The following is a 19,933-nucleotide window of genomic DNA, read 5'->3' on the forward strand; positions in this document are numbered from 1 at the left end:
TTTTTCAATGATACACTGTCTTTCATTAAGTGGATGTGAGATTTCCACTCATTACAGACAGCTCAGAGTCCTGGAAAACTGATTTAAAACAGATGCTCTTTTTGAGTTTGTTGTTCTGTGCATGTGGCCACTTGAGTGTTCCCTCAGTCCAGAACACCACATTTATCTCTACCATAAACGAGATGGTTTTAGGTACATACATTGACCAGGTTTTGGCAACACAGAAGCGAATTTTTCACTTGTCACAATCTGCTTGTCTAGAGCATATAGAGCATGAGACGACATTGAATGAAGTCACATCTGAAGACAGCAAAAAAATTTTGGAACAAAGCAAGGAACAAGTCTTAAGAGGTGCTGAGTCCCAGGAAAGACATACCATTTATTAAAACACATAGCTGAAAGGTCAGGTTCTGAATCACTCATTAAAAAAAGGAATCTGTCAGGTTGTAAGGCAGCTCTTACTTGATCCGGAGTTGACAGGAGGTCTAACAGACTCAAAGGGTACAGTTCGAGTGAATGTCAATCTTGAGGCCCAGACACTGGAAAAATAACTACATCAGAAGCTTTGAAAGCTTGGAGAACCATCCACCCATAATAACCATTCACTGAGCTAAAAGAAAAACATTTCTGATACTCAGCAGCTGTCACCAGCAGCAGAGAAAACTAAAAAGCCAGAGCCTGGACTGAAGGATCCTGAACATTTGCATGTTGCAAACTGCAAACACTACTGGGCCACGCAAAAGTAGTAATGAGGAGTGGTAGCAGTAAGATCTGTATGAGATCTTGGAGACAAGTGCAAATCAGTCATCCTCCTCTTCTCCTACTGACTGTCTGATGTAAAAGATCAATTTCTGAAAACCCAGACACAGCCAACTGCCTTTTTATTTTATTTTTTTATTGTTATTAATTCTGGGGCAGAGGGTGTTTTGATTTGGGTTTGTTTAACACTAAGAGTGGCCACTGCAAAGCCCTGTACCCCAGCTGCATTTAAACTGACAGCGACAGGACAGCGTCTGTTTCTGGGCAAAACCAATGCTGATGGAGATGTTTTTTCTCAGTCACTTTTGAGAAGAAAATTTAAGACTCCTAGTGAATCTGTATTCTACTTTACAAGAGGGCACCCCCCCAAACACACAAAATAAACCTCAATTCATATTAAGGAGGGAACTACGGTGAGTATAAAGACAATGCCATACTGTGCAAATTCACCATACAAATAACCTCTACTAAATCCTACTCACACATAGAAAGGAGGCTAAAACAGTAAATCCTCACCAATCTTTCCAATGATTAGCAGGATAAAAATCTCAGAGTAGCATCAATTTTAGATGCATATAAAAAGGAAAAAAGTCAAAGGCAAGTACCTCTAGTGCCTGTCAGATATATAGAAGACAGTCAAAAGCTTATTTATATGAACCAGAAGAAACAAAACCAAAAGAAAAAACATGCCCAGGAACACATTCAGGGATTCAAGAATGACTATGAGTGAACAATAAAAAATTTAAAACTGTTCTATTTTAATTTGTGTATTAACTATTCCTTCCAAAGGAGAACACTTTAAGTGGAACTTTCACATTCTTTTCTATCTAGTTCAACACCGTTGATGCCTGACAAGCAATGGCCACACTCCACATGAACGGAAGACAAGAGCTTTAAGCAGGTTTTTCCTACAAAGTTAAAGGAGGTTTCAGGCACTTAATATACACGACTTTTTGCTGAACTCTCTCAGCTGAACTCTAACCCACACATCTTCCTCCAATGAAAATGATGGCACCCTTTTATAGCAGTAATCTCTTGCTAAAGCAAGCAATGGGAAACACAGTCCTTCAGAATGCATCTCTAAGTTCCTATTCCTGCACTGTCCTTGCTATCATAGAATCATAGAAGGGCCTAGGTTGGAAGGGACCTTAGAGATTCATTTAATCCAACCTCCCTATCCTGGGCAGGGATGCCTCTCAACTAGATCAGGCAACACATGGGGACCACATGGGGATCAAACCTATGGCCTTGGTGTTATCAGCACCACGCTCTGACCGACTGAGCTAACCTATGTAAGGTATGTTTTGAATTTAATGTTATCTTTTAAAGAGCTGCTAAAAATCTCTGCCTAATTTCACGAGGCATTTCATGTGCTTTTGTTTAGAGGAAGTTAGTGCAATGGATGATTAAGAATGTACGCTTTTAGAAGTTTAAAACAGAAAACAATTACTTAGTTCTACTGGCTACACAGTAAAATCTTCCACAAGTCGTTGCAAGAATAAAAATAAATTCTCTAAAATATTGTCACATTCATTTAAGCTTTTTTTTAATCACAATGCAGTAAACCAAAGCAAAACAAAACTCTACACTGTATCCACTATAGTAATAAACCAACTCAAAATATTAAACAATAAAAGGTGATGACAATAATCAACAAATCAGTGGGAGCATGGGAGTCAGAAAGCCAAGATTCTGGTTTAAACCTTTTATAAGAAGAGATACTCCACAATACCCACTGGCAAATTGCACATAGCATTCCTACAGAAAAAGTAAAACTGAAAAGCAATGCCTTATTAGTGAAAGCACCAAAATAGGCCTTACCTGAGTTATTCCACTGGGAGGGACCCTGTATGACTGCAGCTTCTGCTTCAGTAACTCGGGATCACTGTGGCGGAATGGGCACCCTGAAGTAAAAAACAAACAAGCTCACAAACAAGGCTGTTTACCCAGGACTTAGTGCAGTAAAGCACTCAAGAGACCAGCTAAGCGGTTCCTAATTGTCTAACAGCTTATTAATAAGGAAGCTAATTGCCCACGCATACAATTGCTTACTTTTTAAATTTTACTTTATTTTTAAATAATTACTCCACTGCATGGTTATCAGGGCACCACAGGCTCAAGAGTTACATAAAACACCCCAATATAAAGAGGCCACAATTCTCCTTCACTGGCAGGAAAAGCATTTTAGTTCATTCCTTGCTAACAATTATAGCGCAGGTACATTTAATAGCTGTGAAAAAGACAGGAAAAGGCAAGTAATGAGAATCAGCTGGTCTTTAAAGCATAGTTCTCTGTAAGAATATTACGTTATATACATCTTAGAGTTTCACCACCTTAAATAAGGAGAGGGGCAAGGATTTGTCCCACAATTAGTTGTGAGACACAGCTTAATGAATGACTTAGTACTAGAATAATAACAGTGAAGCCAGTGCAGGTTTTCCATGTGGAGACATGTGTAGGACATTTTAAAGCACCCTAGGACTTGTGAAGGGTGTGAAACACAAGTCCTATGAGGAGCGTCTGAAGGAACTGGGGTTGTTTCACCTGGAGAAAAGAAGGCTGAGCGGAGACCTTATCGCTCTCTACAACTGCCTGAAAGGGAGTTGGAGAGAGGAGGGGGTCAGCCTTTTCTCCCTAGTAGCAAGCAACAGAACTAGAGGAAATGGCTGCAAGTTGTGCCAGGGGAAGTTTAGGCTGGATGTCAGGAAGAAGTTCTTCACTGAAAGGGTCATCGGGCATTGGAACAGGCTGGCCAGGGCAGCAGCGGATTCATCATCCCTGGAAGTACTTCAGAAACATGCTGACCTTGTGTCGATCTTAGGGACATGGCCTAGTGGTGACCTGGCAGTGCCAGGGTAATGGTAGGACTTGATGATCTTAAAGGTCTCTTCCAAGCAGACAGATTCTGTGATATGTCAAGACACTACTAATTGGTCATTTTTTTAAGCATCTGTGCCTTTTGCAACCAGACTTGCCTATCCCACATCGGCCTTTTTAGCCATCAGCGCACTTGTAGCAAGTGTGGGTAGAGCCCTTCCCATATCTTCGTTCACGAAGCCCAGCCATGATGATGTACATTCAAAGTCTCCTTGCACATGGCACAATGTATATAAAACCAGAAGCTATTAAGTGTGATTTAAAGAGTACAGTGCAAGACCACTGTAGGCTTCAAATTAAGCAGATAATCTAAGAGACTACAGAAATGAGTAAGTTCGCCGGCCAAGGGTTTCTGCTGTTTTTAAACTTCTTTTTTTTTCTTTTAAAGCAACTCACCATGATAATCTCCCTGACTTGGTGGATTGGACATGATAATCTTCATGCAGCTGTATGGGGTATAATCAGTTCTCTTTCCTTCTTTCCCATAGTTGTGGCGAATGCTGTAAGCATATCCTTTGTCAAACTAAATAAAAACAAAAGAATAAATTCTTACAGCTTGTGCCAGCCGATTCTATTTGCTCTGCAAATAGAAATATTGGATAACAAAATAAATCTTCCAAACATATTCAAACAGAAGAATAAAACTTGAGTTGCTTGCTGGTAGCTGTGATTTTTATATTACATGGACTTGTATATGCACATAAACGTGTTTTATAGACACATCACAAGAGAAGTATGTAACTACGGATTTAAGGTCTTTTCACCTGATGTAGTTACTGCTTTAAAGACAATATGATTTAAAAAATAAAACTATGAACCCCAAGATATTAGTAAATGGAAAAAACATAATAATTTAAAATCTTTCACAAATGTCCACAAACTGATTGCTTTATCAGGACAAAAAAGAGACAAACAGATTTCTTTACTCAGGTTCACATTCTTGTTCTCTGAAAGTATAACGCTTCACCTGTATTTTATTTCAGCACTGAAGTTCAATTCATTGGATTCTAAAACGAAATGTACTTCGCTTGTACAAAAGACAAAGATTTTAGCAAATCTCCTTTGTCCACTGATAGACTACCAACACTTCCTATAAAACAAAACCTTCTGAAGTAATATAGAGGTAAACAAACATTTATCTTTGCAGCTGAATGCAGCCTTATCAATACATCATTTAGGTAAGTCCTATGACATGACACGAGTTCATATTACTTCATATATGGCAACAGTAGAATCAGATGATTCAATATATAGATTCCATTAAGTCGCACAGGCTAACATAAGACACCAAGGAATATTTGTTCAAATATTATACTTCTAATCCTAAAAAACCCCAAATAGGATGAAGTAATGAGGCATGGCATCCTTGGCCATGACAGGGAGGTTGGATTAAATGACCTCTAAGGTCCCTTCCAGCCTAGGCCATTCTGTGATCATATTTAGAATTACTCAGTCTCTCTTCTCCTCAAAAAAGCTATGACAATACATAAAAGAAGAACTGTGCATTTTTAGCATTAAACTTATGTAAAGGTCTGTGTCTGAATATAAACAACTACCATAAGAATGCATGTTTTCTTCTCAAAAACCACTTTTAAATCATTTTTTACTTTGGTATTTTACTAATTTAAGACAATACAATATACTGAGAAAAAAAGTCATTCAAGCATAGCACAGGTAACACTACTACTTCAATGATACTCTCATTTCTACAAATAAAAGTAGTTTCTTGTTTGACCTGTGGACTTCCACATAGTAATTCAGAATATTCATACACCTGTGAAATACCTTGACCTGCTAAAACATTCTAAAATAAAATAGAAAATTAAGTATATTTTTCTTTGTATAAAATCGTTATTGAAAAATACAAAAAATTGAAAATCTGTAAAGTAACATACAAATACATTAAAAAATGTGCATAAAAACATACACAACCTCTGTGAATAAAATCCTAAATTGTATTAATTCAAAGGGTAAAAAAGAAACTTCCCTATCAAAATGCTGGCCATAATCAAGTCAATGTATCAAGAAGACTAATATTCAGCACTCATTCCAATTAAGGCTTAAGAGATCCAAAGCTCTAAACAAACATTGACTAATTAATCCTTACTGTGCATTTGACAAAGTGACTTTACTTAAAAAGATAATTTTTTTTTATTAAAAAACGGGGTGGAGGGAGGAGAGAGATTTAGAAATGAACATTGTGTTTTCCAGCACAGCCACAGGCAAGATCTAGCACATATGAATGTTCTTATCTAGTCAACCCATTTGCTCAGGAGAGAAAACAACTGAGTGGTTGAATAGTAAATGACCACTATTTCCGCCAGCAACAGAGTTGGGTTTACCAACTCTTCTTGAGAAAGAAGAGCAAGCGTGGTACGAGGATCTGCCATATGTATGCGCCAGAAGGGCCAGGGAAGCAGGTACCTTTAAGTTCTTTACTATGATGGTGGTGAAACACCTGAGGAGGTTGCCCAGTGAACTGGTGGAGGCTCCATCCCTGGAGACATTCAAGGTCAGGCTTGACGGAGCTTTGAGTGACCTGATCTAGTTGAAGATGTCCCTGCTCAGCGCAGGGGGCTTGGACTAGATGGCCTTTAAAGGTCCCTTCCAGCCCAACACATTCCATGATTCTACCTCCCTTGAGCAGGGCAAGCAGCAGCAGCGCTTGCTAAGTCTTGCTGCTGCTCCCGCAGGAGCTTCAGATGGTGTATTTACACCTGAAAAATAGCAAAATGCAAACACAAAGATACATGTATCTAAATGCCCAACCTCTGAGTGCACCTGTTAAACTGAAGACGGAGCCTGCAATCCTATAGCCACCTACTCTCCCACCCAGAAGCCCTGGAAATTTTTCTCCTTCTTTGCAGAAGATGAATGAAAGCATATTTCATTTGCTTAACAAAAGATATCTGAGCAAGGAGTTAAATTAGAATAAATTAGGGTTTTGTAAGGGAAAAGCAAATCTTGAATGCTTCAGGATGTGTTGCTTAGTTTGCCAGAAAATTAACGCCCGTCTAACAGTTCTGTGTATTAGAATCTTGAGCTGTACTTCTCACATCACTTGCCTTAATGTCCACAGAAATTACTTTTACTACCTAACTCATTATTTTATGCTGAGAAGTAGCTCTTGCAGCAAATAGAAACAACATCTACATAATAACGCAACATGGCCTTGCGACAGGTTGGATATTTTCTCATCGCTTTCCTGTAATGCTGTCTGGACCTCAAGAGCTTTTGCAGCGGCAGATGGCAGAGAACAACACAACTATACATGGTGCAAGTTAGCACACGCACAGTTACACCCTTCACTAAGAGCTCTCTCATCCTTGTGATTCAGCGTTTCTTATCATTGATCAAGGAAAGAAGATTTTAGCAGGGCCAATATCCGACAGGCTGTGTGGGCTTCCTCAGTGGAAAGAAACCATGAACTGCAGCATTTTGTTGCAGAAAATACGTCCTTTGGAATAGCCCTTTCTGTACGTTGGGGGATGGACTCTATGATCAGTCTCCCTCTTTCCTAGTACCGTTACTCTAGAATGTGTACAAAGAAAAGTCCTCCTCAGGAGCAACTCCTTTTGCCAGCAAAAGCATTAAGGTATAATTAAACATGTTTGAAACACACAGAACTGAAAAGGCAGAGGGAAGGAACTGTCCCTTCCTGTTTATTCTAATGCCCAAAACCGAAGGGGCAGCATTTTGACAGTTTCTTGAACAAAAAAAAAAACCAAAACAAATTGTGTGCAGAATGTATCAATCATGTAGGTGTTTACAGGGACATTCTAACTGCTTCTAAATTGCTTGGCTTAAAATTATTTCAGAAAAACAGTTTAAAAACCTGTAAAACTACTATTATATTATTCTGCCTGCAATCTCCTATAAGGTTATTATGGCAAAAGAAAACCTCTAAAAGATCAAAACTTGATTAAGTGGTTTGAAAAATCACTTTTTCAGTGATGGCCCTATAAGAACTTTTGAGGGTTTTATTGAAACCTGCTATGAACCAGCTCAAGAACAAAGATGCTGCAGGAGTGTGTGCAGCTCCCAACAGGGGTTGGACTGGATGACCTTTAAAGGTCCCTTCCATCCCAAGGCATTCTACGATTCTATGATTTCCCCTGCATTCTGTGTGACAGTTTCCATCAAGAAAAAAGAAAAGAAGGGCAAAAAAAGATTCTATTATCACAGAAAAACTAGGTATGCATATACATCCCACCATAGTCCATGCTAAATATCAGCAGAAACTTCCTGCCAGTTACAATAAAACAGCAACGTTAAAGCAACATCATTATACTATTGAGCATCTACACGCACCAGATCACCTACTGCAAGGATTCTCTGCAACTTTTTAACTGTACAGCCCACATCTCAACTACCTTCAGTTATCTCACCTCTGTTTGGATCTCCCAGCTTTGCAAAACCTGCCAGGTATCTCTAAATTACGTGCTGGGTGAATGGGCCATGGTTTTGATAAAGGAAAAAGGGAGAATGAAAAATGTCTTGTTTAAGCAATGAACTGGTTTGCACTGAAGCCAAGAAGCTGAGGTAGAAATGAACCTTCAACAACATCTCTGTCAAAATTTGTCACTTTGCTGTTGGAACATGCAAATCTTGGGATTAGCAGCAGGGTGAATTTTATTTTAAAAGTCCGCAAGTCAACCATCTGAACTTTAACTTGATCCCTGAAGTTATAAAGATTTTTTAAGGACTTCTCCTTCCTCTATGTATGGCTGTAGGATGCACACGATGCCTGGTCTGAAGCACACTGCTGATGGCAAGTAGGTGGCTTTGAGGTTTTATGAATAACCGTTGTAATGAACTGAGGTGTCCAGAATATGGTACTGAATGCACTAATGATGGTCCTGGGTATCCCAGAACAGGTGACACCAAGTCCTTCTTAGACTTCTTCTCCCTGTAAGAAACAAACCTCTTAGCACTGGCCAGTGGGACTCAATCAGTAGTACAAAGCCAGAATCACAGAGCTTTGGGGACAGTTCCCTGGGGACCATGTACTGTACTGTATCAAGGGAGTTACACTTTGCTTTTATGTGGTATATTCACACAAGTATCAGGATAATGTCTTATAACTGCTAGTTAAGACACACATACTTGTTAGATAGCCTTCACTAGAAGACATGCAAGCTATAAATTAAGGTGTAAATAAACAGGTTTAGAAAAAAAAGTAAGCATAAATTTTCAACTGCTATAGCCTAATAGCAGATTACTTGTTTCAAATAGCAATTTAAGGGTATGTTATTTTCAACAAATTCTGATCACATAAATGCACACAAGATCTTCAGATATGGAATAAGGATGTGCATTAAATGGACCATTTGACAGGTACAAGTGCTCCTTTGAAGAAAAGCTTTCATCGAACCAAGCAGGGAAGGATGAGTCATATGTGTGCCTCATGATTATAAATCTCATAGAACCACAGAATTATAGAATGGTTTGGGATGGAAAAGACCTCAAAGATTACCTAGTTCCAAATGCCCCATCATGGGCTGCGACACCTTCCACTAGACCAGGTTGCTCAATGTCCAGGGAGGGGGCATCCACAACTTCTCTGGGCAACCTGTTCCCGTGTCTCACCACCCTCACAGCAAAGAACTTCCTCCTTACACCTCATCTAAATCTGGCCTCTTTCAGTTTAAAGCCACTATCCCTTTTGCTATCACCACATGCCCTTGCAAAAAGTCCCTCCTCACCTTTCCTGTAGGCCTCCTTAAAGTACTGAAAGGCTGCTATAAGGTCTCCCCAGAGTCTTCTCCAGGCTGAACAGCCCAAACTCTCAGGCTGTCCTCACAAGAGAGGTGCTTCAGCCCCCTGACATCTTTGTGGCTCTCCATTGGACTTGCTCCAATAGGTCCATATCCTTTTTGTGCTGGGGGGCCCAGAGCTGAACAGAGAACTGCAGGTGGGGTCTCAGAAGAGCAGAGCAGAGGGGAAGAATCACCTCCCTCAATCTGCTGGCCATGTTTCTATGGATGTAGATTAGGATACAGTTGCCTTTCTGGGCTGTGTGTGCACCTTGCTGAGCCACGTTGAGCTTCTCATTAACCAACAGCTCCAAGTCCCTCTCTGCAGGGCTGCTCTCAATCCACTCATCATCCAGTCTGTATCTGTGCTTGGGATGGCCCCGAACCAAGTGCAGGACCTTGCGCTTGGTCCTGTTGAATTTCATGAGGTTTACATGGGCCCACTTGTTATGGCCCCTCTGGATGGCATCTCTTCCTGCCAGCACGTCAACCACACCACACAGCTGGGTGTCATCAGCAAACCTGCTCAGGGTGCACTCACTTCCACTGTCCATGTTGCCAATAAAGATGTTAAACGGCACCAGTCTCAACACGGACACCTGAGTAGCACCACTCGTCACCGGTCTCCACTTGGACATCAAATCATTCACCGCGACTCTTTTGAGTGTGATCACCCAGCCAGTTCCTTATTTACTGAATGATCTATCCATCAAATAAATGTCTCTCCAGTTTAGAGACAAAGATGTCATGTGGGACACTGTCAAATGCTTAGCACAGCAATTTGGTACAACTGAATAAATTTTCAAAAGAGAACAACAATAAATTACATTCCCAAGGCATTCCAGACACTGCAGAATAAGTAACACACCATCAATGAGAGCTACCTTCCTAACATCAGTTGTCATATTTACAGATTAGTATGTGGAAATGAAATTAGATCTTTCATAATTTTTAGTATCAATTTTGATATGTAGCATGTGTATTAGGATGGAAAATAATTTGCTAACAGGTCGTTCAAGCCCTGCTTGGTCAGGTTCACATTTCCGCAAAACTTTCATGTTTCAGTCTAACAACTTCTATATAATCATGTAGTTTTTATATACCTATTCCTTACAATACTGGGAGATTTATTTATTTTAAGTCTAACAACTAAGCAAAATGACTGCAGCAATTTTTTCTAGCTTCTTGGCTTAGTAATGGTTTAACAACTCTTTTTAAACAGTCATTGGGTAATTTCCTGTCCAAAATTGTCGACCTTGTATGGGCAACAGCTTCAAATTCATAAATTTATCACAAAAGCTGGTATATATTCTGAAGCAACTGGTTCACTTTTTCATCCATTTCCGAGGCAGTTGCTCAGATCATTACTGTTGACACTGCCTAGCTGGCATATCTTTTTCCAAGCAACTCTTAAGCTCACTTTTAATATAATCTCAACTTCAAGTTATCTTTTCCCAAGCACAGTTGTGATTCAGGAGCACAAATAAATGCCTCTCCATCCACCAACAACAAAAACTTTCAATTTATGCCATATTCTTACCTTAAAGGTACCAATCAGAGACATCAGCTAAAACTGAGATGGAAAATTCTAGTATGTTGTGCAGCGGACAATACACGTTGCTTTCACATCAAGTACAAAAAAACTCTTCCCCTTCGATTTCAAGGCAAGAGCTGCTCTGCCCTGGAGGGGGCTCCATCTACCACAAGAAACCAGGAAAGTTTTGATCAGCCAGATTCCTTGTATGCTACCCATGAGTGTAAACTGCATGGCTAATGAACTAATTTTTGGTCTACCCCAGGCCACTCATGCCAAAATGTGATAATGTACACTTTTATCTGTAGTAGTCTAGGCTCGTCTTAATATAACTTAATTAAATATGCAATTTATGTACACTATTTATCCACACATTTACAAGATTTTAAATCAGGAAAAGTATAAAATAAAGCACAGCAGGCTGTCCTTTACCTTAAGAAACTGCATCACATTATCAGCTCAACACATTTTAAAGCCATCTCCTATAAAAACGTGATTTTTCTTAGGCACATGGTCATGTACGACCAGCTACTTCAAGATACTGTGATATTTCTTCCTCTAAGTTATCAATACTTTTTTTTTGTCTGTTGACATTTCACATACATTATATTGAAAAAATTCAGATACAGAAGATGCATTTCAAAATATACGGTGAAAAAACCCAACATTTTAATTCGGATTTGATTGATTGGAGCACCAACCTCCCAATTCTTACTGCGATTACAATGTCTAAGTCATTTCATGCAGTACTCCACTAATTATTAACTATAGTAGTAATTGGCTCTAATATCATTAATATTTCCAAAAATTACACACTTAGAAAAAGATGCAAGTGCTATGTATCTATGAATATCACTGTTCTGATATTCCCAAGAATCATTATCTTTCCTCAGTATTTGCTTAACTTCCTCTAAACGTTTCAGTGTGTAGCACTACTAAAAAAAGAAAAGTATGAAAGAAAGAAGACGTTTTAAGGCAAAAAAACAGTCTGCAGGTGACAATTTCACCTATATCAGAATTCCACTAACAACTTAATGCACAATCTTACTGAAAATATTGTGTATTTCATACAAGCAATTCAGAGTTTTACTAAATCTAAAGGTGTAAATTCCTTTTCATTTCAAATGAAACAGCTACATGAAGAAACAGTCATGTTTATGAATTATAAGAAAATTGGAAATTACAGCAAGAAAATAAATATTTTAGATGGTAATTAACACTGAAGAGGTGATGAGAACTTTTGTTGCACTGTTTTTAAATAGAAGACAACATTAAATCTTTTTTAAAAATTTAAACAGCTGAATTAAAATGGCAATATTTGACAGTAGCATAAGAAATACTATATTTTTCTTAAGTGTCTATAAAAATACATTGCCACTTTCCTTCAATTAACAATACTTCATAAACCCAATTACTGTAAACATGTTTTATTTTCAACAGATTTCTGCAGACCATTCTATACAGCATGTCTTAAGAAAATTATTTCTAATATCAGAGAATAATCTTGAATCCTTTACTAAATATGTACTCTATAACACTCTCATCTAGGAAGTTTAATATGAGATGAAAAAAGCAATAAAACCAATAATCAATTCCTAAACAAGGATTCTAATTCAGTCACGGAAAAAATGAAATAGAAGCACACCAATGCCTTTCAGATTTTTCTGCTGAAAATAACAAAGGACACCACAGAAAGCATTAACACCGGAAGAGATTTAAGTTTTAATAAATTAGACAGAAATTTGACATATGATACAATGAAAATAGCTAGGGAAGTTAAACAGTAGTAGAATAATAACTAACTGTGTGCATTTATAGGGACAAAATTCAGCTCCAGACATCTAAATCCAAGCATCTCCCATTACTGTCAGTGGAGGTCAATGCAATCAGAGGAGCCTGGGGAGCAATTCAATTTACCCTAACAGAGGCACCTAGAGGCTCATTAAATAAATCATTCCCTAGACACTATTGACTATATAGGCTAGACCTCTATTGATTATAACGGCAGCTTAGGATCACAGCGTAAAGAACATGTATATCCCGGAGAAAAGAAATTCAGTAAATCTGTTTTGGGAGAAATCCATATTTTTATGTAGACCACTGCAGCATGTAGTACACAGTTTCACAGAAGATGAATGAAGGCTGGCCAGGAACCCCTGCAAAGTCCTAAATTCCTATTGCTTATCCAAGCTCCATCAATACTCTAAACAAGAGTGCTCCCATATGATGTTCTGGAGTTTTCTCTCAAACGATGCTCTGCAGTTTTACTTCAGCACAGTGAACATGTAATGAATTCACAGTCTCACGTAACTCACGATCTATTATACTGTAGCATATACTGTAACCTAAATCTCAAGATATCAGCCGATCCTCAGTATAAGTGCAGATTTTAAAAAAAAAATCATTAGAAAAACATCAAAGAGTTCTGAAAATAAAACTACAAGAAGGTTGAGTAATGAATACGTAAGTATTCTTTGAAATCTACTCTTGAAATGGGTAGACTTTTTTTTGATGCATAAAAATGACAAAAATAAGGCATTAAAACACAAAACCATACATGGAGATATGATGTTTGTCAACCCTTTTGAACACAGACTAAACTACATAATGGAGCTCTCCAAACAGCACAGTTTGGCTCAAGAAGGCTGGCCTTCCCTCTGTAAAAAAAAATCTACTGCAAAAAGAGAATTTTCCTTTATTGACAGCACAATAAAAGACAAAATCCCATTTTAAGATGATGATGATCAAAGGAAACAGCAGTGCAGACAAAACAGATGCTAGCCCTTGCTGTCACAATGAGAACTATTTCATAGCTCGCATATAAAGGCCTTTTTATGTTCTATCTTATGCACAGAGTGCACTCTAATCAAGACGTATTTGAATTCTAGACTGCAAGTATGACAAGAGCCTTTCTGCATTCAATAACAGAAGAAAGCTTGTTTTAAAATGCACAAGTCATTTTCCCATCTTTAATTTTTAATTATTTTTTTTACTTTTGTTAATTCATCATTAATTAAAAGATGACTTGACTGGAGAGAACATGAATACAAAAAAATAAAGGTCTACTGCCTGACTGCTCTCAGAAAAATTAACATACACCTCATTTTTTAGTGCCTGCTGTATGGTTCTAAAAACAGGGAAATATCTCTAGTGACAAAACACAAAAAATCAATCTTACTGTAATTCACACACACAAAACCCCCCTAATCTTATTTGTTTAAAAAATAAAATAAAATCCTCAAAGTTTCACTGATATTGTCCCAGTTCTCATGCCTCAAACTCAATGCCACTAAATAAATGAATCAGAAAAACAATACAACCACACAACAAAACTTGCCATAAAGACTACTAGCTTCTGTCACCACACGTACAGCAGGGGAAAGAGGAAAAAAAAAAAAGGAAAAATTACAATCATTTAAACAAGGAAGGGAGGGGCATTTTGGTTTTCTGCTTGTGTAAGTGGACTTAAGAAGTGACAGAGGGAACAGGAAAAGCTCAGAGCACACCACATCATGTGGCATTTAGTTTCACAGCTAAATAGCACAGTACATTCCAGTATAAAACCAGAACCTAACCATCTTTCAAGAAGTAGCAACCTCTATAATGTTGAAATACTTAAGCCGCATCACAGTAATTTAACTTTCCTAAATCAATATATTAAATTTCAGAAACATAAACTGTGCATAGCACAAATAATGTATAAAAGAGCTGTCTTTTCTCTATTCATGAGATTCAATAGATTTCAAAGACATGCGGCAGAATGTTAAATCAATTCTGAAAGTAAAAACACATTTTAGTTATGTTGTGCCTATATGGTACATATGTGTGTGTGCCTATATGGTATACTAGCACAGTGCACATTTGATACAACGTGCTGCTTTTTTGGATGACCAAATATGAAATATAGCGACAATTTGCTGGCTGACTATAGACAGATGCACTACGACAGCTACATGATGTTAAAACAGTTGCATGGGCAATATCAAAAGAGAAGGCAAAGCTATACAGGATTCTGGGGTTTGGTTTGGAATTCAGTTTATACGGTTCCATAAAATAATTTTAAGTTATTCTTTCAAACAATTAGACCAAGATGAATAATTAATTCTATGAAACCTTTTCTGTTCAAAAAGTATCAAGAACACAACTGTAAGAGACTTGCTATGTCATTCAGTTTGTCCTGGAAGGTAGTAAAATGGCATGGATTAATAGATTTGCATCTCAAAAACAGTTAACCCCTGCCTCAAAACTTGGGGTAAAGAGTCAAAGAGCTTAAATAAAACACTGGTGGTGTGTGGGGCAATGTACAGCAGGTATTTTTCAGCAGATGGCTGTAAAGAAAGAGCTGTATGGTTACGAAGTATTCAACAGAGTCGGCTAAAGACCATATTTAGTGACACTCAGACACTTCACAACTGCTGAACTTAGAAATCTGGCAACCAGACAGACAAATCTTTCGATTACTTCTCTTAAAATGTCATGGACTTACTTGCTGCTGCTCTGACGGCTAATAAAACAGAAAGCTCTTTTGACAAGCACACAGTCCTTCCACAGAGATAATAAAGTGCAAGTCTGACAAGTGGTGCAAGACTACAAAAGGGATCTTAGAAAATTAAAGGTCTGGCTTTAACAACCATTTTTATGCATACAGTTCTAAACAGTATGGAAAGAAAATGTGTTGCTGGGAATAAAACAAGTCATAAGAGACCATATTCTGATCTAAATTAGGTTTAGTACAGGAAGGATATTTATTGCTTTCATTCTTGTCAGTGTAAGAACCTTATCACTAACCTGCTCATACATGAGATTACTAAATAGAGATTTCAGTGCCTAATATGTAACAATTATGAAGAACAATCCTATTTCTTTTTATAGTAGCTAGTGCAATTTAAAATATCACTAAAATGATGCCAGCACTGTAATTAATGTCCTGAAAGAGAGATTTTGTAGGTAGAGCTCTTCTCTGTCCATAAGACATGCCACAGGCTGAAAGACAGTCCAAAATTTCCTGTATAATGTCAGTCAGATGACTGAAAATCAGATGACTAAAAATCAAAAGTAAGGGCAGACACATTTCTAAAAGTTTTTAAAAAAAAAGGCTGAACAAATTAAAGTATTTTGAAGTGAATAATCATAGGAAAATGCCACCGTAACTTTGGCTTCCCAACAAAGACTGGAGAACTCTAGTTTTGAAAGAAAATAACTGGAAAATCTGGTAGCAAGTGACTGTCTTTGGAGCGAAAAAGCACACACTTTTAATATAGCACTTATTAACTGTGATTCCTAGAATATCAGTCTAAAATGCTTCTAGTACACCACATATAGTGAAAATGTTTTCATATCAGCTCCACCTCAGTGAAGAAACAGTGCTTTAAGATTTCAAATCTACCACACAAAAAATAACTTCTGTTTTATTCTAAGGGTTTTCTAAAAACAAAGCTTCCTTAACAAAAGTACCGTCTTATGAAAAAAAGTTAAAATACAAAATGACGAATAGTGAAACAGATTCTTGTCAATATTCAGTAAGCTTAGATAACTGTAGGACACACTGATATACTGATTAGCAATTTAAGGCCTGAGAAAAGAAGTTTCAGAGGGAAATACACCGAAGCACGACTGAGTTTAATATGCATCTACATCAGCTACAGGGCATAATTAAAACTACATAATTAGGTCTGGCAGACATTTTCTCTTCAGTATCCTTAATTTTACTGATAAACCGGAAAGGGCTTTGGGTTTAAAAGGTCAGGCAATATTGTCTTACAGTAAAATACATCCTCTCAAGTAAAAGGGCAAAAAAGTAAGGGTTTGGGTTGGTTTCATTCTTTCTAGTACAAGAACTCTAGATGGGGCAGGCAGAATAAGGTTCTGACACACAAGGAAAGAAAACAGTACCAGGTTAATCCTCAGCCAAAAGGTACAGGGAATGTAGGAAGCAGTTACCACTGGGGGAAAAAATAATGAACATGGCTAATTTTGGAAATGCCAATAACTCCATTAATTGATACTAAAAAGCACTATTAATTCGAGGGAGAATGGACACACACAAGGGCAGGCATCCCTTACCAGTAAATATTCTACCTGTAAATTAACCCAAATTAACTAGTTGAACTCAATAGCACATTACGCACCACTTACCACATACTACTACTCTTACTGCAATTTTTTAAACTTCTGAATACATTTAAATCATGTGTAGGCTATATATATACATATAAATACATACACACAAACTATATGTATTCATTTATTTATATATTTATATAATGTTGTAAGCTAACAACACCTTTTCAGTGGTGATTACACACATTGCACATTGGTAGAATTAGTAGAAATGGTAAAAAAAGATTGCTTTCATCTTATTTTGCTGAAGTCAGTAGTAGGTTATTTCTACAATGTACCAAAAATAATGTCTAATCTTACATTCATATCTGATTTCTCATCTTCTGACTTCTTACATGTTAACTGAAGCTACGATGTGCTTCATTTACTTGCCTAACTGGAAAAAACCTGTAAAATGGTCTATGAGAGAAAGAACCACAGAACACGTATCTATATGGTTCGTTTAATAAAGAGGGTAGAGCAGCAACACCTCAAATTTGCACACATCTGTGTGAGTACTTGTTCAAAGTAGATGTTGCTGGTAAATCCCTTTAGAGCAAAGTCAGGATTTCATATTTACAGGAAAGTAGAAACAGCATCAACTGCTTTTGCAAAATTTCTATTATTAATGACATCAACGCAGTGATGTCCATAAATAGAACACGGCATGTTACTTTAACAACAGCAATTCCATACTCCTAGTTAACCAAAAGTCCCAATAAAAACCACCGCTCACGCAAAGAACTTTCAACTGTTTCGATTTGATCTCACGATGCTTAATTAATTAGGAAGCAGCTATCTCCAGCTCTAATTAGATGAGCTAATTTTCTGCAGTCTCTCCAGAATGATTGTGTCCACAATGGGGAACAGAAGCAACACTGACAATGCTGATAGTGACTTCTCTCTAGCCACCAGCCAGGGTTATATGTTTACGGGCACTGCTGATATTCTCTATATCTGAACCAGTCAGTGAGGAATCTTATCGCAGTTCCTTCCTATGAATTAAACAGGACTCTGCAAGAAGTTTGTCATGGTTTGACCACAGCCAGCAGCCAAGTACTCACACAGCCGCTCTATCACAACCCCTTCTCTGCTAGACAGGGGGAGAAAATGTATTGAAGGGCCTGTGGTTTGAGATAAGGGCAGGGAGATCACCCACATCTACCCTCCTGGGCAAAACTGACTCGATTTTGGGGAAATTTGTCACATTTATTAAAGAACAAATCAGAGATGAGTAGTGAGAGATAAAAACAGATCTTAAAAAAAAATAACACTTTCCCCCATCCCTTCCTTCCTCTTGGGCAAAACATCAATCCAGTTTATCCACCTCCTCCCCTCGAGCGGCACAGGGGGACAGGCAATGGGGGTTACGAGCCATTGTGGGGTCCCTCTCACAGGAGGCAATCTTCACACACCTTTCTCCAGTGTGAGTCCTCTCACAAGGGGTAATCCACCCCACCGTGAGTCTGAGGTGCAGTTCTTCAGGGGGAAACTGCTCCAGTGTGAGTGCCCTGCGGCGTCACTAAAGTCCCACCAGCCAATCTGCTCCAGCGTGGGCATTCACTCTTCCACAGGCTACAAGTTCTGGCAGCGATCTGCTCCAGCGCAGGCTTCCCACAGGGTCCCAGCCCCCTTCAGGCATCCACCCGCTCTGGCATAGGGTCCTCCACAGGCTGCAGGTGGACATCTACACCCTGTCACACCCATGGACTGCAGGGGGACAACTCGCTTCGCCAGGGGCTTCACCATGGCCCGGGGGACTCTGCTCCAGCGCCTGGAGCCTATCTTTCCCCACCTCCTTATTCACTGACCTTGGTGTCTTCATGTATTCTCAACTCCTCTGTCTCTCTGTCAGTTGTGAGTGGTGCAGATTTTTTTTTCCTCCATTTCTTAAATATGTTTTCACAGAGGTGTTCCTCTCCTATCATTTTACTGATAGGCTCAGCCTTGACCAGAGGCGGGGCTGTCTTTTGTGAGAGGCGGGTCTGTCTTTGGAGCCGGCTGGCGTTGGCTCTATCAGACTTGGGGGAAGCTTCTAGCAGCTTCTTGCAGAAGCCACCCCTACAGCCCTCCCACCATAAAAATCTGGCCAGGCAAACTCGATACAAAGTTATTCACATTTGATCAGAGAATCATAGGATTATCTAGGTTGGAAAAGACTCTTAAGTTCATCAGGTCCAACCGCAAACCTAACATTGCCAAAGTTCACCACTAAACCATGTCCTTAGGCATCGTAATTCTTGGAAGAGAATCAAATGCAGCCCCTGGGAGCGCGCTTTCTCAGCCCTCTCACTTCCAGAATCCATTACAGATCTCTTTCCTACTGCTTTGATCAATAGGTATACAAAACAAACTGAAGAAATCAAACTATGCAGACCAGCATGTGAGTAATACGCCAACAGCACTCATCTGAGTGTTTCAAAATTCGCAAAGTGCTCCACGGGAGAAGGGAACAGAATTCTAGGAAGCATAAACGAATGCGCACGGGACACAAAGGACACCAAGGACAAAATCCCGTCTATAAAATACAATTTTAAATAAAAGTTATAACGTACTACGGCAATAATCTTGCAGAAAGTTAACATACATACTGTGATACACTCAATGGTAAAAAATAATCAAATTTTAATGGCAACTGATGCTTATTTCCATTCAGTTAAAGATTATGATTACATGGACTAAACTCTGTGGTCAGAGCACAAAAGGTTTTGCAAGACATTCCTAGTTTTCAGCCTCAGCTCTAACTGTTTATATGGAATCAAATGGGGAAGAATAATATCTGTCCACAATGTAAGCCCTCAGGATGTTCAATTATTTGAGCCAAACTACTCACTGCTGCTTATTAGTAAATTACCATAGAAAAAGGAAAGAAAAAAATCTTTTTTCCAGCTACAACCAACAAGGAAGC

At 38.5% G+C, this 19,933-nt stretch overlaps 1 protein-coding gene across 1 annotated transcript in view; it reads right to left on the reverse strand.

Annotated features, from left to right (window-relative positions):
* Positions 1-19,933, reverse strand: part of PRIM2 (primase, DNA, polypeptide 2 (58kDa)) — a gene marked incomplete at its 5' end in the record, with an annotated part of 50,169 nt that overhangs the window by 17,004 nt on the left and 13,232 nt on the right. Inside the window, 2 exons of the mRNA XM_009873994.1 lie at positions 2,581-2,663; positions 4,033-4,159. Coding sequence (XP_009872296.1) covers positions 2,581-2,663; positions 4,033-4,159 — 210 coding nt within the window. The remainder of the gene's footprint in view (positions 1-2,580; positions 2,664-4,032; positions 4,160-19,933) is intronic.

The sequence above is a fragment of the Apaloderma vittatum genome, unplaced genomic scaffold (genome assembly GCF_000703405.1).
Source record: "Apaloderma vittatum isolate BGI_N311 unplaced genomic scaffold, ASM70340v1 scaffold20987, whole genome shotgun sequence".
In the NCBI taxonomy this organism is placed as follows: domain Eukaryota; kingdom Metazoa; phylum Chordata; class Aves; order Trogoniformes; family Trogonidae; genus Apaloderma; species Apaloderma vittatum.